This window comes from Mizuhopecten yessoensis, unplaced genomic scaffold (assembly GCF_002113885.1).
Source record: "Mizuhopecten yessoensis strain PY_sf001 unplaced genomic scaffold, ASM211388v2 scaffold4823, whole genome shotgun sequence".
Lineage (NCBI taxonomy): Eukaryota > Metazoa > Mollusca > Bivalvia > Pectinida > Pectinidae > Mizuhopecten > Mizuhopecten yessoensis.
This window is the reverse complement of record NW_018405739.1, coordinates 1,064,372-1,085,835: the sequence shown is the minus strand read 5'-3', so window position 1 is coordinate 1,085,835 and position 21,464 is coordinate 1,064,372. Positions and strand designations below refer to the sequence as shown.

Here is a 21,464-nt window from a genome sequence, read left to right as displayed (position 1 = left end):
AAGACCCTTCCATCTATGAAGAGTATTTGATTCTACCATATCAGGATCTTGAGTAGAAGTTTTTTGAAATTTTAGCCAATTTGACCCTTTTTGGCACCACCCATCAGCCCCTGGGGGCCAGTCAGGGCTGATATGTGCATACCATCAAACTTCTATCCAATGCTGATAATGCTAACCAAGTTTGAATTAATTCCGATGGTAATTAAACAAATGCTGGTCTAAAATGTGATTTCCCTATATAAACTATAGTAAAATGTATCCCCTCCCCAGGGGAAAACTCAAGACCCCAGGGTCATGAAATTCACAATTTTGGTAAAGCACCTTATATATATTTAAGACCCTTCCATCTATGAAGAGTATTTGATTCTTCTATATCTGGATCTTGAGAAGAAGATTTTTGAAATTTCAGTCATTCAACTCTTTTTGGCCCCTACCATCAGCCCCTAGTTTCAGTCAGGGCTGATATGTGCATATCATGAAACTGCTATCCAATACTGATAATGCTAACCAAGTTTGAATTAATTCCGATGGAAATTAAACAAATGCTGGTCCAAAATGTGATTTCCCTATATAAACTATAGTAAAATGTATCCCCTCCCCAAGGGAAAAGGTAAAACCCCAGGGTCATGAAATTCACAATTTTGGTAGAGCTTCTTAAGACCCTTCCATCTATGAAGAGTATTTGATTCTACTATATCTGGATCTTGAGAAGAAGATTTTTGAAATTTCAGTCATTCAACTCTTTTTGGCCCCTACCATCAGCCCCTAGGTTTCAGTCAGGGCCGATTTGTGCATATCATGAAACTGCTATCCAATACTGATAATGCTAACCAAGTTTGAATTAATTCCGATGGAAATTAAACAAATGCTGGTCCAAAATGTGATTTCCCTACATAAACTATAGTAAAATTTATCCCCTCCCCAAGGGGAAACGTAAAACCCCAGGCTCATGAAATTAACAATTTTGGTATAGCTTCTTAAGACCCTTCCATCTATGAAGAGTATTTGATTCTACCATATCTGGATCTTGAGTAGAAGATTTTTGAAATTTTAGTCAATTTGACCCTTTTGACCCCGCCCCTCAGACCACTGGGGGCTGGGGACCATATAATTCACAATTTTGATTGACCTTTGGCCATGGAAGGTTTTTGCAAAATTTCATTGAAATTGGTTCAGGGGTTTCGGAGAAGAAGTTCGAAAATGTAAATTGTTTACGGACGCACGACGCTGGACAAAAGGCGATCGCAATAGGTCAAAGTCTCAAGTGACCAAAAAATCCCTTCATTCATATTTAAACCGTTGTCTTTCAAAAGTTTTCCTTATTGGGCCCTTCCCCTCAGCCCCAAAAGGGGTCACACTCTTTATTTATACAACAATGAAATCTTTTAAATAAAAATCTGTCCATCCATTATATTATAACTTAAGAAGTAGGATTTTTTTGAAGATTCAACCCTTTACAATGAACCATCTTGGGCTTGGGAGCTTCATATCAAATTATGTCAAATTATATTGCCTACTTTGTAGTTTAGGGGTAAAAAATCAGAAATTAATCATATTTCCCATATTGGGCTCTGTACCACTGGGGGTGCCCGTGGTGTAGGGCACACCAGTCAATGTAACACTGATTTCCTTAACACAGGTTTACTCAATACTAAATTTAGATGAAACTCTTTAGCCAATCTAGACTTGTAGGGTTTTTAAGGGACATTTCTAAACATTATTCTTCAAGTTGGTAAGTATGGATTATGAAAAGTTCTTTTTTACACAACCAATAAAATGTTCTATGTGACGTTTCGATGACCAGTACGATATGTACACTTTCACCTTCAACAGACAAATGACCAGTGAAGCGTATGCACACAAAATTAAAGGTGTAAAATATGTACGAGTTGTCCAGAAAATTGATGTCAATTTCAGCTACTCTGTAAGCGCATGTACAATAGTTGTTATATATGTACCGAAATGACTCAATCCAGCTACGCTTTGTTTAATACTTGGTCATAGATGTGCGAGAGTCTTTGAGCCCCCTCGTCTCGATTTAGAACTGGCCCACTGCGTCGTATCCAGATGGCTTCCTTTATCTGCCGCTTGAACAGATTGCTCTCTCTGTCCAATACTTTGGAGTATCCCAGTCAATCACATGATTTTTCTGTGTGGCATGGTCTGTGTTTGCCGATTTATTTATCTGGGACCTAGACTGCTTCCATTCTTATTTGGTGAATTTCCTACTTTCTTGGGTTTCTGTACCTTTCCGGTGTTCACCAAGGCGAACCCCAAAATGCCTTCCAGTCTCTCCAATATACGACGTGTCGCAGTTTTTTGCATCCGATTTTGTATATGCATTCTGCGACGTTTTCTTTAGGTGTTTTATCCTTAGGGTATACCAGGATATTGTGAAGCGCCTTGTAGGGCTTCATGGCTGTTGTGATAAATCCTCTGGATGGTTTCGGATATACCCTTTATATATGGGATGACCACTTGACCTTTGGTTTTGTTCTTATCCTTGATTGGCCTTTTTTTGTTCTTCTCCTTACTTTGACACTGTTTTTGTACCCATTTTAGGGGAAGCCATCTGGATACGCCACAGTGGGCCAGTTCTAAATCGAGACGAGGGGGCTCAAAGACTCTAGCACATCTATGAGCAAGTATTAAACAAAGCGTAGCTGGATCGAGTCATTTTGGTACATATATAACAACTATTGTACATATGGTTACAGCGTAGCCAAAATCGATATCAATTTTCTGGACAACTCGTACACATTTTACACCTTTGTGTGCATACGCTTCACTGGTCATTTGTCTGATGAAGGTGACAGTGTACATATCGTACTAGTCATCGAAATGTCATATAGAAAATTTTATTGGTTGTGTAAAAAAGAACTTTTCATAATTTTTAAGGGAAAGTTGACAACAAGTGACAGACATGAGTTCACTTGACCCTTCTTGCCAGGTTATCTAATATTAATTCTACAATATAGACAGTTTTATGATTAATTTAACCAAACAACATGGAATAGAAGTAAATATGTTCACACAATAAAATATGTATCCATGCTATTAATTTGATGATATATAAAACACACAATTTTAGGTTAACCTACACTGTTTACGGTTACGACTGGAAAATTGAATTCTTGACATGGACAATCTAGAATTGTTGTACAGCCACACAAACCAAAATAAAACTGCAGTAACACAAACAGAAAACCAATTCAGCAGAAGTCAGAGATGTTTTAGTGAGGATAGATTCAATGGATAAATATGGAAATTATACAATACATCTTTATTTTACACTAATTTTTTTTATCTTTTTAATATACTATATCTATCAAACAAGGTTACCTTCTAAACCTAGCATTAAGAAATTTTCAATTTATAGGTATCTGTTCAAATCCATAATGAATTTTATGAGTGTTGGTACCTTAATTTTAAATAACTGCAATCCTCTTTATTGTTGTCTAACTCGCTGTAACCATATTATTAACATATGTCTATGAAAATATCAAAATTTTAGGAATAAAACTTTAACAAATAATTCCTTTTAAAAAATGTTTTTTGTTAAAACCACATATAGCTAGGTAACTTGAATGTGTTAATGACGATCAGATGGGAACCAAATCAATGTAAGGTTTCCTGTGATTGGTCAATGATAACTTATCAACGATTGGTGGATTTGAAACATCATCGGTGTAACTCTATGGTAAATGGCCAATACCTGGACGGCCTCTCTAGGAGGATTCCCGCATAGGAAGCTGATGCAGCAGGAATAAATGACAAGGTAGGATAAAAGAATCGGCCTAGGATTTTCCTGTCAACAAAGAAACAATATTGGATGTCAATTTCTGTAAACCTTACCAATCAAGTTAGTGTTCCTACCTTTTTTGCCAATTAGTACCCACAACAGAAATATTGTCTTTCAATCAATCAAGAAATTCACCTGTTTGTGGCTACTGACTGGCAAAAAAATCCACTAATATTTAGTATAAACAGATCTTTTAGAGAAACCTTTCATCCAAATCTGCAGAAACGGAGCTGGTATACATATCTGATCTAGTTGACATGGTCTTGTATTGTGTATTTCAAATAGAAACAACTGCAAAATATGTGTAGAAATCAGAGATATGTTTGAGCACCAGATAGGCAATGAGAGGGATGAAAGGCTTCTCCTGGAACCTGAAGCATGAACCACAAGTAAGAAGTGACAGGCATCTGATCCAGCCTGATACAGCACTGTGTGACGTCTGCTGGAGCCACAGAGACACCCAACCCCTGATCCCTGCCCTGTTGTGTGTCAGATCACAAGACCCACCCCAGTGTGCTGTCAGTAAAACTGGTAAATATACCAAGATCTCATCAGAAAAACCACCCCAATTTTACAGAGAACAGTTTGTCTTCAGTCTGAGACTCTATATCAGAATCATCAGCCTGTAAGAGGAGACAAGCTATCCTGATTTATCTGTTTCAACATTTCAGAGGATACCTAATCAGCTCCATCAATTGTCCAGAGTACATGTATCTCAGACTGTCATCAGTGCCAACTTCAGTGGGTTATTCTGTGATACAAACAAAACAGCAAGGAGGAGTGAAAAATACATGAGGGGAGACAATCGTGACAAAAGCCAAATGGTCAATGACCGATCCACATTCCATTCCTAATCCCAACGGCTACTATGTACACCTCTGATCCCAAATAGTGCCAAAAGGAATTTTTATTGAAATTCAAAAACCAATAATGTTTAAGTAAAAAAAGTAACAGATTGACAGAATAAGTGTACATGAAAAATTGAAAGAATCAGTATGGAATCTATGTGGATTGAGTCAGAATTATCTCCCCTGTGTGAGACCCTACAGAGATCTGTATACCTGTCTTTCCTCTCTATGCTAACTGACATTGCACAAGCTGGGATTCCACACAGGAATACATTGAGGAATATGTAAAATCCTGTTAACTTTCTGAAATAAAAATGACATTTCAAAGTTATCATAGAAACAATTCATTATTTTTTTTATACTTATTCAAATGGTACATACGTCACTATATACTACCTCATAAAAATTTACTGAAGTTCAACTCAATACTACGACATGTATAACATTGGAGACTAAATATATAGCACCTTATAGTGATGATCAGAACTAATTGACAGCCATTACAGGGATGTATATATATAAATTAGTAAACACAACAAGTTCTGAATGAATTGATGACATATACAACGAAAGGTTTAGTATCCATGTCATGCAGAATCTCAATGTAGCTTAATAGTATATGCTTTAATTAGGTAAGGGTTCATGCACATACAATGTTATGTAGTTCCTTACAACTCTTAATGAATAAAAACTCAAGAATCCTATAGATATATGAAACATCTAAAAATAAAATTTCGTTCCTCTGACAGGGTGACAGCTACTGATTTACACATGTACAGCAGAATTGTACAGTAATAAGGGACTTATGACACACATGATCAATACTACATATAAGTATGCTACTACCGGGCCAACTGACCAGACATGTTACCACTAACACATATAAATACACTACTACCGGGCCAACTGACCAGACATGTGACCACTTACACATATAAATACACTACTACCGGGCCAACTGACCACGTGCACACATGTGACCACTAAAACATATAAATACACTACTACCTGGCCAACTAACCACACATGTGACCACTAACGCATATATATACACTACTACCTGGCCAACTGACCACACATGTGACCTCTTACACATATAAATACACTACTACCTGACCAACTAACCACACATGTGACCTCTTACACATATAATTATACTACTACCTGGCCAACTGACCACACATTTGACCTCTTAAACATATAGTTACACTACTACCTGGCCAACTGACCACACATATGACCTCTTACACATATAAATACACTACCACCTGACCAACTGACCACACATGTGACCTCTTACACATATAATTACACTACTACCTGGCCATGCAACTGACCACACATGTGACCTCTTACACATATAATTATACTACTACCTGGCCAACTGACCACAAATGTGACCTCTTACACATATAATTACCCTACTACCTGGCCATGCAACTGACCACACATGTGATCTCTTACACATATAATTATACTACTACCTGGCCAACTGACCACACATATGACCTCTTACACATATAATTATACTACCACCTGGCCAACTGACCACAAATGTGACCTCTTACACATATAATTATCCTACTCCCTGGCCAACTGACCACAAATGTGACCTCTTACACATATAATTACCCTACTACCTGGCCAACTGACCACACATATGATTTCTTACACATATGATTACACAACTACCTGGCCAACTGACCACACATGTGACCTCTTACACATATAACTACACTACTACCTGACCAACTGACCACACATTTGACCTCTTACACATATAATTACACTACTACCTGACCAACTGACCACACATGTGACCTCTTCCACATATAATTACACTACTACATGGCCAACTGACCACACATGTGGCTTCCTACACATATAATGACACTACTACCTGGCCAACTGAACACACATGAGACCTCTTACACATATAACTACGCTACTACCTGACCAACTGATCACACATGTGACCTCTTACACATATAATTACACTACTACCTGGCCAACTGACCACACATATGATTTCTTACACATATAATTACACAACTACCTGGCCAACTGACCACACATGAGACCTCTTACACATATGATTACACTACGTCCTGACCAACTGACCACACATGTGACTTCTTACACATATAATTACACTACTACCTGACCAACTGACCACACATGTGACCTCTTACAAATATAATTACACTACTACCTGACCAACTGATCACACATGTGACCTCTTTCACATATAATTATACTACTACCTGGCCAACTGACCACACATGTGACCTCTTACACATATAATTACACTCCTACCTGGCCAACTGACCACACATGTGACCTCCTACACATATAATTACACTACCAACTGACCAACTGATCACACATGTGTCCTCTTACAAATATAATTACACTCCCACCTGACCAACTGACCTCACATGTGACCTCTTACAAATATAATTACACTTCTTCCTGACCAACTGACCACACATGTGACCCCTTACACATATAATTAGACTACTACCTGGCCAACTGACCACACATATGATTTCTTACACATATAATTACACAACTACCTGGCCAACTGACCACACATGAGACCTCTTACACATATAATTACACTACTTCCTGGCCAACTGACCACACATGTGACCTCCTACACATATAATTACACTACCACCTGACCAACTGACCACACATGTGACCCCTTACACATATAATTAGACTACTACCTGGCCAACTGACCACACATATGATTTCTTACACATATAATTACACAACTACCTGGCCAACTGACCACACATGAGACCTCTTACACATATAATTACACTACTGCCTGACCAACTGACCACACATGCGACCTCTTACACACATAATTACACTACTACCTGGCCAACTGAACACACATGTGACCTCTTACACATATAACTACACTACTACCTGGCCAACTGACCACACATATGATTTCTTACACATATAATTACACAACTACCTGGCCAACTGACCACACATGAGACCTCTTACACATATAATTACACTACTCCCTGGCCAACTGACCACACATGTGACCCCTTACACATATAATTACACTACTACCTGTCCAACTTTCCACACATGTGACCTCTTACACATATAATTACACTACTGCCTGGCCAACTGACCACACATGTGACCTCCTACACATATAATTACACTACCAACTGACCAACTGATCACACATGTGTCCTCTTACAAATATAATTACACTCCCACCTGACCAACTGACCTCACATGTGACCTCTTACAAATATAATTACACTACTACCTGACCAACTGACCACACATTTGCCCTCTTACACATATAATTACACTACTACCTGACCAAATGACCACACATGTGACCTCTTAAAAATATTATTACACTACTACCTGACCAACTGACCACACATTTGACCTCTCACACATATAATTACACTACTTCCTGACCAACTGACCACACATGTGACCTCTTAAACACATAATTACACTACTACCTGGCCAACTGACCGCACATGTGACCCCTTACACAGATAATTACACTACTACCTGGCCAACTGACCGCACATGTGACCCCTTACACAGATAATTACACTACTACCTGACCAACTGACCAAACATGTGACCTCTTACACATATAATTACACTCCTACCTGGCCAACTGACCACACATGTGTCCTCTTACACATATAATTACACTACTGCCTGACCAACTGACCACACATGTGACCTCTTACACACATAATTACACTACTACCTGGCCAACTGACCACACATGTGACCCCTTACACATATAATTACACTACTACCTGGCCAACTGACCACACATGTGACCTCTTACACATATAATTACACTACTACCTGACCAACTGACCACACATGTGACCCCTTACACATATAATTACACTACTACCTGACCAACTGACCACACATTTGACCTCTTACACATATAATTACACTACTACCGGACCAACTGACCACACATGTGACCTCTTAAACATATAATTACACTACTACCTGACCAACTGACCACACATTTGACCTCTTACACATATAATTACACTACTTCCTGACCAACTGACGACACTCATGACCACCAACACATATAAATCGCTACCATACCTGGCCAACTGACCACACATATGACCACGTGCACTATTACATATATAGCTATGGATGTATGTAGTTGTGGTTTGCTCGGACAAACATTCACATATAAATCTAAAACAGGAATGTAAACAAATCCATTACATTTTACAACTGCACTTCAAACCTGTTTTAAAATTTCAATCTAAAAAAACGTTTCAGTTTATAGCCCCAATAATGTAGGTTTTATGAACATGCACTACTAGTATAAGGATGTGGTTAGGACAACCAACAAAATGCCTGTATATTTTTTCTATTCTATTTGAACATATTACATATGAATACAACATGCGTTAAAATTTTACATCATTTCCAGTAAAAATTATCATTTTTTACTGTTGACCATCAGTGACTGAATTAAAGCATCTTTTTAAATAAAATTGTTCAACCACACTTTGTTTTTCACTCAAAGAAAAATTTGAATAGATTAATTTTCCACTGTATAATTAGGATTATAGATTATGATGATGAGCATATGCTGCCCCAATTATTATGGTCACTGTCATCTGTTTAAACAAACACACTTCATTCATGCATCATTCTAAAAGAATTTTCTGCTTCATAATTTCAGCACATATCAATTAATTTTGACACGAGAGAAATAGGACATTCGATATGGACAGGAGAGAACCCGACACATCAGGCATTAAACAGGACTATTGTTATAATTCACAGCACAGTTCATTCACTTTGACTTCGGAGACTTGATGTGATGCATTATGTGGTTAATTCATTTGAACTACTGTGGCCAGGCTTGGAGAGATGGTCGGACTCCCATGCACCTGTGTAAACTTCAACTTGATTTGGCAGTTACATTCAAACTAATTCTAGTCAGAAGGTGCACCAGTTTCAAATTCTATATTAACTGTATAAGTACTGAATGCAATCTCTTCTTTCTGAAATACATTTATCACTGCTGTCGGAAATGTTTGGCCCGTATTTGGTATCGTGTTGGGTATTATTTACCCAGGTAAGACGAGGATCATCGTGACACCATTGTGTGTTAATTATGATGAACGATCTATGACCATTGATTTGCCATCAATCACACAACTTTATCCAATACTCAGTAAATAGCACAATGAAAGCAGTAATTAATTATTAACGTAGAAATCTATCAAATCTTATTCATACTGCGTCTCGAATTAAAACCTTTGACAAGGTAGAATAGAGAAAATCAAGTTCACCCGACGGACTTATCGTATATCTTCTGACCTTAAGCCAATCAGTAATATCCCCTAGACATCGCAGGACAACAAACAATCTCCAGTCATCATAATTACCAGTGCAAACCTTTCAATCATTTTTTCTAAAGGTATTACAACATTTTAAAATACACTTTATAGGGGAAGCAGTAACAAGTTATCGCAGAATCTATTCTAGCAAAACAATTGAAGATTTATTGATTATTGTTTCTTGCTAAAGTACGGAAATAGAACATTTTCTTTGTAACACCAGGTCAATTACGGTACAAGAGATCCTATGATTGCATAAGAGGTCCAATATGCCTGTACTACATGTTTTCATACCAGGCTTCGACCCATTACATACTACGTTATATTTTTTATTAATTGTACTAACAAAGTTTTACATACGTATACAACAGAATAGTCGGTAACAGCAGTGAACAGATATGGTGATCATAGAAATGCTAGGCTGTTTAGGATCCATATCCTTGTTGTACAACGTCCTTAAATGACCTTAGCTGTTGATAGGACATTAAACCCGGTACAACCTACAATCATCAGTTGTACAGTTAGATACAAAGCATATCCCGACCCCTTTAATTACACTAGATAGCATTGTTATCAGAGTTATAATACAAGCTACAGATGTATATTTCCTACCTCCATACAACATCCTTACTTCCCGTCTCATTATACAAGATCATTAAGTATAAAGCATAACCAAACCACAGCCCATATATGCCTGGACTACTAATACATATCCCTACCCCTAATCCCATAGATTTAAGTACTGCTAATGCATATCCCCACCCCTAATCCCATACATTTAAGTACTACTAATACATATCCCCACCCCTAATCCCATCAATTTAAGTACTACTAAAATGAATATCCCCACCCCTAATCCCCTACATTTAAGTACTACTAATGCATATCCCCGCCCCTAATCCCATACATTTAAGTACTACTAGAGCATATCCCCACCCCTAATCCCATACATTTAAGTACCACTAATGCATATCCCCACCCCTAATCCCATAAATTTAAGTACTACTAATGCATATCCCCATCCCTAATCCCATAAATTTAAGTACTACTAATACATATCCCCACCCCTAATCCCATACATTTAAGTAATACCAATGCATATCTCCACCCCTAATCCCATAAATTTAAGTACTATTAATGCATATCCCCACCCCTAATCCCATACATATAAGTAATACTAATGCATATCTCCACCCCTAATCCCATAAATTTAAGTACTAGTAATGCATAGCCCCACCCCTAATCCCATAAATTTAAGTACTACTAATACATATCCCCACCCCTAATCCCATACATTTAAGTATTACTAAAGCATATCCCCACCCCTAATCCCATCCATTTAAGTACTACTAATGCATATCCCCACCCCTAATCCCATACATTTAAGTAATACTAATGCATATCTCCACCCCTAATCCCATAAATTTAAGTACTACTAATGCATATCCCCACCCCTAATCCCATAGATTTAAGTACTACTAATGCATATCCCTACCTCATGCTTATTCCCACACCACCACAACCCCTAATACAGACACTACAGTACTAAAGCATGTCCCACTTCCCAAACCATTAACACAAGAACTGCTATAGCATATCCCTATCCCACTCTTTATATAATAACTATTCCCCTAACCCTCCTTTCACTGGCCAAAACCCTGAAATCACTCTCAGTTAGGTATATTAATGGACTTTACATATTATTGCTTACTGTGTGGTTGTACTTTACCTCTAATTTCCAGATGTGATTGGTTATAGAATACTGTCATTATGTCTGATGATGAATTTATCCCCACCCCCTTGTCACATGTACAGGTGTAACTGTTTATCCTTCCTCCCTAATCTATGGTGATAGGCCGGGGATACTGATGTTATAAACTCCCCTTGCTTGCCCTAACCTCTTTCTGTAATCAGCACAAAAGCCGACCCATACTCCCGCACTTTCCCCACTAATGATGAAGTACAATCCTCATTCTTCAATCATTCTATGTTGACAAGTCTTGATGCCACCTCTTCCTCCTCCTATGCTTGTCATCACTTCATTCCTTTCTGCACCTTTGAGTGTGAGCCATTTTTATGACATTAGCAAAATAGGTAACTGTTCCAACCTATATGATGTGGGTGACTTCCACTCTACCATCAGTCACACACACACACACACACCCTCTTCCCCCATTCCCCCTCCATCTTTTCCTGCAATTATACCAATTGCTACAGAAATTCTCTAATTTCTCTATATATTATTTTTTATTTTTCAGTATTTTCTTACCTAAAAACCTATATCATCTTTGACCTAATTTAAAAAGTACATATTTTCTCCTTTTTTTCCAAAGCAGGACAAATATGTATCATCATTAGTACTATAATGACAACTTTCTTTTGTGACCGTCTTCCACCTTTCTTGACTTAAGTAAGGATAATGAATTCCCTATGCCCCTCCTGATCACCCTCCCCACCCCCTCCCCCACAGAATGTACCTTTAATACATAAGCTAGCATCTTGTACTCTTTCTTACCTAAACCCCACTCCCCATCTCTCCCCACCCCGCTATATATAATGATTTCCCCCTCCCAATTAATCCTAACTACAGTATACATGATAACACCCCCATACCAATCTTTCTCCACCCCTAATGATGCCTCCTCCCTATCTTTCCCCACCCCAGTATGTATAATTAGTACTGCCATTGCTCCAGGTGATGTGTGTCAATGCCTGTGTCTGCCCTAATCAGGGTTACAGCTGCTGTGGCATTCTAACCATAACAACAGCTGCACCTCCAGTGCATTCAGCTCCCTCAATTCTATTTTAATTGACACCACAAATAAATACATGTACACAGTTTTGCTGCCAATTTGCTTATTAATGCATGTTTTCCTGGTGATCCTTCCTGTTTGTACAGATAGGTACCACCTGATGGACAACATGCTCCCTGGGGTCTACAGCTTACCCCTATCTGTTTATACAGATAGGTACCACCTGATGGACAACGTGCTCCCTGGGGTCTACAGCTTACCCCTATCTGATGTTCTGTCTCTGTTTCTGAGGTTTAATCAGAACATGTGACAACCAGTATCTTCTGTTAAGACTAATTGGCACCCATGACATGGCCAAGCTTTCCCTGGGTCAATATTGGCACCCTTGAAAAGTCCCACCCTGGTACCTACTAACCCAACTTGGGCCATTTCTATTTCCCCTGACATACTCCTACTAAGACCCCACCTCTCCACTGGGGCCTTCTTCCCCTCACTTGGACCCCATCTCTTGTCTGGGGCCTGATCGATCAGCTGTAGTGTCCGCTTGTTAGTCTGTCCTAATGACAGTGCTGATTGCTAATTGTCCTTACAAATTAGTGATGATTACTGACATTGCCCAGTACTGTGACCTCACAGAGTGCGGTATGAAAAAAAACTGGAAGATAATACAGATCAATACATATCCATGAGTGTATCTCGAGATTAGCACCAATTGCCCGAGGTTATTTTTTATCGCATCACTATTTATACAGCCATCCTGTAACAGAGGATGGTACGTGGACTGCGCCACAGGGTACGAAGAACCGAACAAACACACGATCAACACCCGTTTACTCCAGTTATCACAGTGATGACAATGTTGAGAATGAATACCTGCAAATGTCTATTTGATTTACGATTATTTATCATTGGGTTGCTTACCAAAAAAACACTTGAAAATGTCCCCTTTACCTGTAGATACGATCAAGATTATAACCATAATTATCTTTCAAACAAAACAAAAAAACATAAGATAATGGTGGTAGCTAAACCTTGACACCGTCATCGACTCGCGCTACACCCCGCCATAATGGTCCCTGATAGAATGTCCATAAATCACAGACCTACAGACAGACTGGCTAGCCCCGATCACACTACCTGTATACCAGTTCAATTAACCAGCATTAAGACAAACACCAAGTGCAGCACTAATTGATTTAAATGCATTTTTTTATCTAGATTTGACATTTAGCATTCTGTATGTTACAGAAATATCTGTCCATGTATATAATACCATAATGACATCAACTAAATGTTAAATGTGAAATAATTATAATCTTTTGATACACATTGCAAAAACTGCTGATTTATTACAAATTAAAAATTCACACTTTAAAGACATTTTTTGAGCTAATTCATGACTTTAACTTGCTAATCTATATAACTATCTTTTCAAATCAAAAAAAATATAATAATGAACTGTATACACCAGACATTCACACTGGTCTCACTCTATACATTTATATATAAATCTGTATAAACCAGACATTCACTCTGGTCTCACTCTATACATTTATATATAAATCTATATACACCAGACATTCACACTGGTCTCACTCTATACATTTATTTATAAATCTGTATAAACCAGACATTCTTTCTGATCTCACTCTATACATTTATATATAAATCAGTATACACTAGACATTCACTCTGGTCTCACTCTATACATTTATATATAAATTTGTATACACCAGACATTCTCTCTGGTTTCACTTTATACATTTATATATAAATCTGTATACACCAGACATTCACACTGGTCTCACTCTATACATTTATATATAAATCTTATACACCAGACATTTATGCTAGTCTTACTCTATACATTTATATATAAATCTATATACAACAGACATTTATGCTAGTCTCACTCTATACATTTATATATAAATCTGTATACACCAGACATACACTCTGGTCTCACTCTATACATTTATATATAAATCTGTATACACCAGACATACACTCTGGTCCCACTCTTTACATTTATATATAAATCTGTATTAACCAGACATACACTCTGGTCTCATTCTATACATTTATATATAAATCTGTATTAACCAGACATACACTCTGGTCCCACTCTTTACATTTATATATAAATCTGTATTAACCAGACATACACTCTGGTCTCATTCTATACATTTATATATAAATCTGTATACACCAGACATACACTCTGGTCTCACTCTATACATTTATATATAAATCTGTACAAACCAGACATTCATGCTGGTCTCACTTTATACATTTATATATAAATCAGTATACACTAGACATTCACTCTGGTCTCACTCTATAAATTTATATATAAATCTGTATACACCAGACATACACTCTGGTGTCACTCTATACATTTATATATAAATCTGTATACACCAGACATTCACTCTGGTCTCACTCTATACATTTATATATAAATCTGTATAAACCAGACATTCACACCGGTCTCACTCTATACATTTATATATAAATCTGTATACACCAGACATACACTCTGGTCTCATTCTATACATTTATATATAAATCTGTATAACCCAGACATACACTCTGGTCCCACTCTATACATTTATATATAAATCTGTATACCCCAGACATTCACTCTGGTCTCACTCTATATATTTATATATAAATCTGTATAAACCAGACATTCTTTCTGATCTCACTCTATACATTTATATATAAATCTGTATACACCAGACATACACTCTGGTTCCACTCTATACATTTATATATAAATCTGTATACACCAGACATTCACTCTGGTCTCATTTTATACATTTATATATAAATCTGTATACACCAGACATTCACTCTGGTCTCATTTTATACATTTATATATAAATCTGTATACACCAGACATTCACTCTGGTCTCACTCTATATATTTATATATAAATCTGTATAAACCAGACATACACTCTGGTCCCACTCTATACATTTATATATAAATCTATATACACCAGACATTCACTCTGGTCTCATTTTATACATTTATATATAAATCTGTATCCACCAGACATACACTCTGGTCTCATTCTATACATTTATATATAAATCTGTATACACCAGACATTCACTCTGGTCCCACTCTATACATTTATAAATAAATCTGTATACACCAGACATACACTCTGGTTCCACTCTATACATTTATATATAAATCTATATACACCAGACATTCACTCTGGTCTCATTTTATACATTTATATATAAATCTGTATACACCAGACATACACTCTGGTCCCATTCTATATATTTATATATGAATTGGTTCATTGTTCATCTACCTATAAGCTAAAGTATGGAAGTATCCTTTGCTGACTACTTATTCAACATCATAGTCTGGCTATCACGGAGGTAAAATCAGGTAGTTTTACTACTACATATTAGATTTGATATTCTGACCATCACTATAGAGGTACATATACATTAAGGTTGAGGTATTACTACTATATATTAAATATGATATTCTGACCATCACTATAGAGGTACATATATAGTAAGGTTGCGGTATTACTACTACGTATTAAATATGATATTCTGATCATCACTATAGAGGTACATATATATTAAGGTTGCGGTATTACAGGCTACATGCTAAACATCATCAGCTTGTACAATGTCAAATCAACACATGCAGTTTTTAAGAATAAATGTTTCCCCAAGCATTTTGTTTAATTGCCATTGTATATATCTATATACCAGTATAACCCAAGCAACATGCTCATGTGATTTATAAACTAATTACAATGATACCCAAATGTTCCAAATTTCAATACTAGATACATGTATATGAATTGCAAAGTCTTCCTGTTTGTAAACACTGAAGTTTCATCATAAAATTCCAGGTGCAATATTTTTGAAGATATAACTAGCAAGAATACTCATACAAAAACATCCCTTGGCATGGTACAGAAGGGTTCCAGATGACAGAATAGAAAGGATGATGTCTGAAAACCCACTTCTACCAATTAACCCTTATTTAATTAATTCCAGGCAAGGATTTGTCTCATGAACATCAGCCTGTTTTAAAATAATTGACTAAATATATAGCTTCTGCAAACATATTTCATTGGAGAAACTTTCATTGACTTTTGACCTTATTCTGATTTCAGGTGTTGACTATCATAGTGTTCTAAAATCATTCATCTGGTAGATTCATCAGACCTTTTATAGAAGTTCCTCTTAATGGTCTGCAATTTCCATTATTTCCTTGCTTTTATATACTCTAATGATATACATTTGTATTCCGTCTTTGCGTATTGCAGAGTTATCTTCTCTTGGGAACAGGTATTGATTGTTACGTCATTGGTTTGTGCGAGAAAATTACATCGTTTTCTCAAAAATTGATGACGTTACTCTCACAAACAAGTGACGTAACAATCAATACCCGCTCCCAAGATAAGATAACTCTGCAATACGCAAAGACAGAATACATGTATAGTAAAGCAGACATGAAAGAATATATTTGACCTCTGAACTCTTAATTTACGTAACCATGATACATGAACTAAGGACGGGAAAGTAACATACTATTATTTGGGTAGAAATAGTGTACAGATTAACATTTCCTGTAGATCTAGAGATACATATAAAACGGTCCCTCTTATAGCTTGTACACAAGAAGTATCAGAATCGTGTTTAACAGGAACATAAAATCACAAATATATTGTTTCTAAATTACACAATGACTGAGATCATTGTACTTACAAGATCAGTAACAAAAACCCTGTACATTACAGGCAAGGTGATATCAATGAGTTAATCTAAACTGGAACACTTTGCAATCATATTTATTAAACATATATAACAATGATATAAACCATTATGTATTTGCATAAACAACCAAGCACTGTTCTGACTTAACATAAGTAATGACATAAATAAAACACAAAACTACAGTACAACATCTTTAAAGTCCACATGGTTTGTTATATCTGATGTCCCCTGGGGTTGTTATATCTTATGTGCCCTGGGGTTGTTATACCTTATATTATGTCCCCTGGAGTTTGTTATATCTTATGTGCCCTGGGGTTGTTATACCTTATATTATGTCCCCTGGAGTTTGTTATATCTGATGTCCCCTAGGGTTGTTATACCTTATGTCCCCTGGAGTTTGTTATATATTATGTCTCCTGGGGTTGTTATACCTTATGTCCCCTGGAGTTTGTTATATATTATGTACCCTGCTGTTGTTATATCTTATGTCCCCTGGGGTTGTTATACCTTATATATAATTATGTCCCCTGGGGTTGCTATATCTTATGTCCCCTGGAGTTTGTTATATATTATGTACCCTGGGGTTGTTATATCTTATGTCCCCTGGCTTTTTTTATATCTAATGTCCCTGGGGTTGGTATACCTTATGTCCCCTAGAGTTGTTATATCTTATGTCCCCTGGGGTTGTTATACCTTATGTCCCCTGGGGTTGTTATACCTTATATTATGTCCCCTGAGTTTGTTATATCTGATGTCCTCTGGGATTGTTATACCTTATGTCCCCTGGGGATTGTTATACCTTATGTCCCCTGGGGTTTGTTATACCTTATGTCCCCTGGGATTGTTATACCTATGTCCCTGGGGTTGTTATACCTTATGTCCCTGGGGTTGTTATATCTTAGGTACCCTGAGGTTGGTATACCTTATGTCCCCTGGGGTTTGTTATACCTTATGTCCCCTGGGATTGTTATACCTTATGTCCCCTGGGATTGTTATACCTTATGTCCCCTGGGGTTTGTTATACCTTATGTCCCCTACACTGAAGAATAGTGATTGTATCTTACCTCCATAGACAGAAGAACACCAAAAATAAGGTTCCATTTGTTGTAAGGAACAATGTTGACTGCCCAGTTTCTGCTAACCATTTTTTCTGAAAATATTTCTTGCCTCTTTTCCTTACAATGCCAGCAATCTGAAGAGTAATTTTTTTTAAACTGAATCAGATGAAATAATTTTAATAAAAGTTTTTTTAAAACAGCAGTTTTACATTCTGTCAGCTTACAGAAAAAGTTTATTTTGTCTATGCAAACTGAATCAAACTTCATATAATTTATATAGGAGAAAGCTCACATATAATATTTGCAGCATTTTCAGTAAGATATTGGACAAAATAATGGTTGTTATAATGTTATCATAAACAGATGAGTGTGTAAATTAGGAAATGACACATGTATAAGGGATACTAAAAATAGTACTCAATTTATCTGTATACAACAAAATCATTACATGAAGCAGGGTTAATCTTCTATCATTGTATGTACAGTTAGGAAATACCCAAATATATAAATGGATCAACTGAACAATAGTCTCCAACATGATCAAACTTTTCCCAGGGAGTTTGTCTCTAACTTAACACATATGAAAAATAAAGTGTAAATTTCTGTTTAAGTTGTTAGTGAAACCAGTTGTCTAAAATGAAATTGGAATTTTATTTTCTAATGTAACCACATGTCTTTTATTGCATTCGTTATGAAGCATAACTAGCAAAGAATTCCAATATCTAATGGTAACTGTACATTTGCTACCACTTTGGCATTGAATTATTGGAAACACTCAAATTGTTAAATTTTTACATCCATTGACTAATCAAACCCAATCTAATTAAAATTATATCTTCACATCGCTCTCGTCGCTCCCATAAACGGGAGCGATGTGAAGATATAATTTTAATTAGATTGAATCAAACCTTCCCATTTTTTTCTGATGAATGATATGCCATTGTGATGTTTGGTTTGACTTTGGAAAAAGCCAAACTCAAGACTTATATTAATCACCCTTGTTGGCCCGGATAGTGGTGCGGGAGGGGTGTGTGTTAATGTTGGAGGAAACTGTTGTGGTCGGGCAAGTGACTCCATACCTTTTCATGTCCGATCGGGGAATCAAACACCAGTATCCTTAGTGAAAGGCAATTTGTTGACATAAAAATGTGACAAGAACAAAGAGATAAGTTGAGTGAACTGTTCTTAAATGCACCGTCTTTTCAAGTTCACTCATATCATTTGCCAAAGCAATTGGACTTCAGTTAAAGTCTTACTAATGGTGCATCTCAAGCAATATTTTTGCTAAATCATATAAAGTTTTGCCTGAACAGTTTGTCAGAATCAAAAATTGTGTTATTATTTTTTCCAAATATCCAAGCAAATTTATTGCATGCATGCACAACTGCTGGGATGATTTCATATTAACAGATTTGGAACATACTCCAACTTCAGAGAATGAAATTAAACTCCACTCATCCTCTCAATTATCTTATGAAACCAGACACATTTAAGCAGTAGCATTCTTTGGAAAAAAATCATGCAAAATGACACCTTTGCATTCATTGGCTAAGAAATGTAGATTAAAAACTACACTTCGAAACTTACTTTCAAAAATATGTACAAATTGCTCAGAATTTCGATAATGACTTTAAGGGAAACAGGTGCTTCAGAATACTAGTGTGCACAAGATTGTTCAGAGGATATTTCGAACCTGATAGACTTCCAAGATGGTTCGACAAACCAAGATACACACAGTTTACAAAAAACTCTGTAAATTGGGGTGAACTTGAACCAATGCACAAAAATGCAGTTAAATAAAAGGTTCAGTTGTATAGCAATAAAATGAAAAGGGCTGCTGCATTTTCTGCTAATTTGACGAGATGTTTCGTCCACATTAACTAAACATGCACATGTGGAAGTTTCTAAAATGTTCCAAACGTATCTACAAAGAATGCTATGAGAATTTGATGTCCCTTGCTTTATTTTGGAAATGCAGCTATTTTTAAATGATTTCACACAAATGAATAATAGGGACAATAGGTTATAATAACTATGCATGTTTGCTGGAAGATGCAAAAAAAATATGGTGCAGTTTTTAACAGCAATTTCTGTTATTCATTTCCAGTTTATCCCAGTAAACTGTGTTTCTCGGTTTGTCCACAGGGGCACGCAAATACTATTAATATTGTTTTAGGCTTTCAGTCGCTGGGTACGTACCCATTGACTGAAAGCCTAAAACAAGATCAATATTTATAGTAGTTTCGTGTCCCTGTGGTTTGTCTAAACCATCTCGGAATGTCGAGAGATTTTCCAACCTGCAGTACTAGTTAAAGCCTATATTATGGTGTCTTTCTAGCCTGTCAGGAAATAATAGTGGATACATTGATAATTCCGTCTAACATTCTATTTATGTGGATCAATAAGACCTATATGTTGATGAAGGTAAACATGTACGGAAGCATGTACTATTGTGACTTTGGACTCTGATACTTGGTAAGTTAGTTCACATAAAATCTGAAATTGTGCACGTTTATTTGCTTCATGTCTCTAGTAGCGTACCAAATAGAGGCTTCCATATATTTTCAGTGCTTCTTTAAAGACATCAAAAGACACTCCGAGTGATGCCTTTACACAGGAAGGTGACCATGTGTGTCCAAGTTCATAACAAGTGAATGGAACACTCGTCGGTTTGCCGAAGACAACCATCTTGAATTTTCATTCGTCCACTTCCGTTTTGATTTTTGACCAATCACAGCCTTCGATATATTTGATGCGAAGCAATAAACAGGCTGATATCCAGGAAGTGAATATTGTAAACAAACGAGCACGTGTTTTCACTTGGCAGACAGCTGTGTAGAACTT

General features: G+C 36.6%; 1 protein-coding gene across 2 annotated transcripts in view; it reads right to left on the bottom strand.

The window, feature by feature from the left end:
• LOC110449829 (transmembrane protein 135-like) overlaps positions 1-21,321 on the bottom strand; it is a 219,296-nt gene extending 197,975 nt beyond the window's left edge. Inside the window, exons 1-3 of one of the 2 annotated variants that reach the window (XM_021496946.1) lie at positions 21,162-21,321; positions 18,627-18,754; positions 4,864-4,953 (exon numbers count right to left, since the gene is read on the bottom strand). In XM_021496946.1, the coding sequence (XP_021352621.1) occupies positions 4,864-4,953; positions 18,627-18,754; positions 21,162-21,308 (365 nt within the window). In that variant the 5' untranslated portion in view covers positions 21,309-21,321. Of the gene's footprint in view, positions 1-3,715; positions 3,809-4,863; positions 4,954-18,626; positions 18,755-21,161 lie in introns of both variants that reach the window. The other variant, XM_021496945.1, reaches the window with a different exon arrangement.
• Positions 21,322-21,464: the final 143 nt, after the last annotated feature.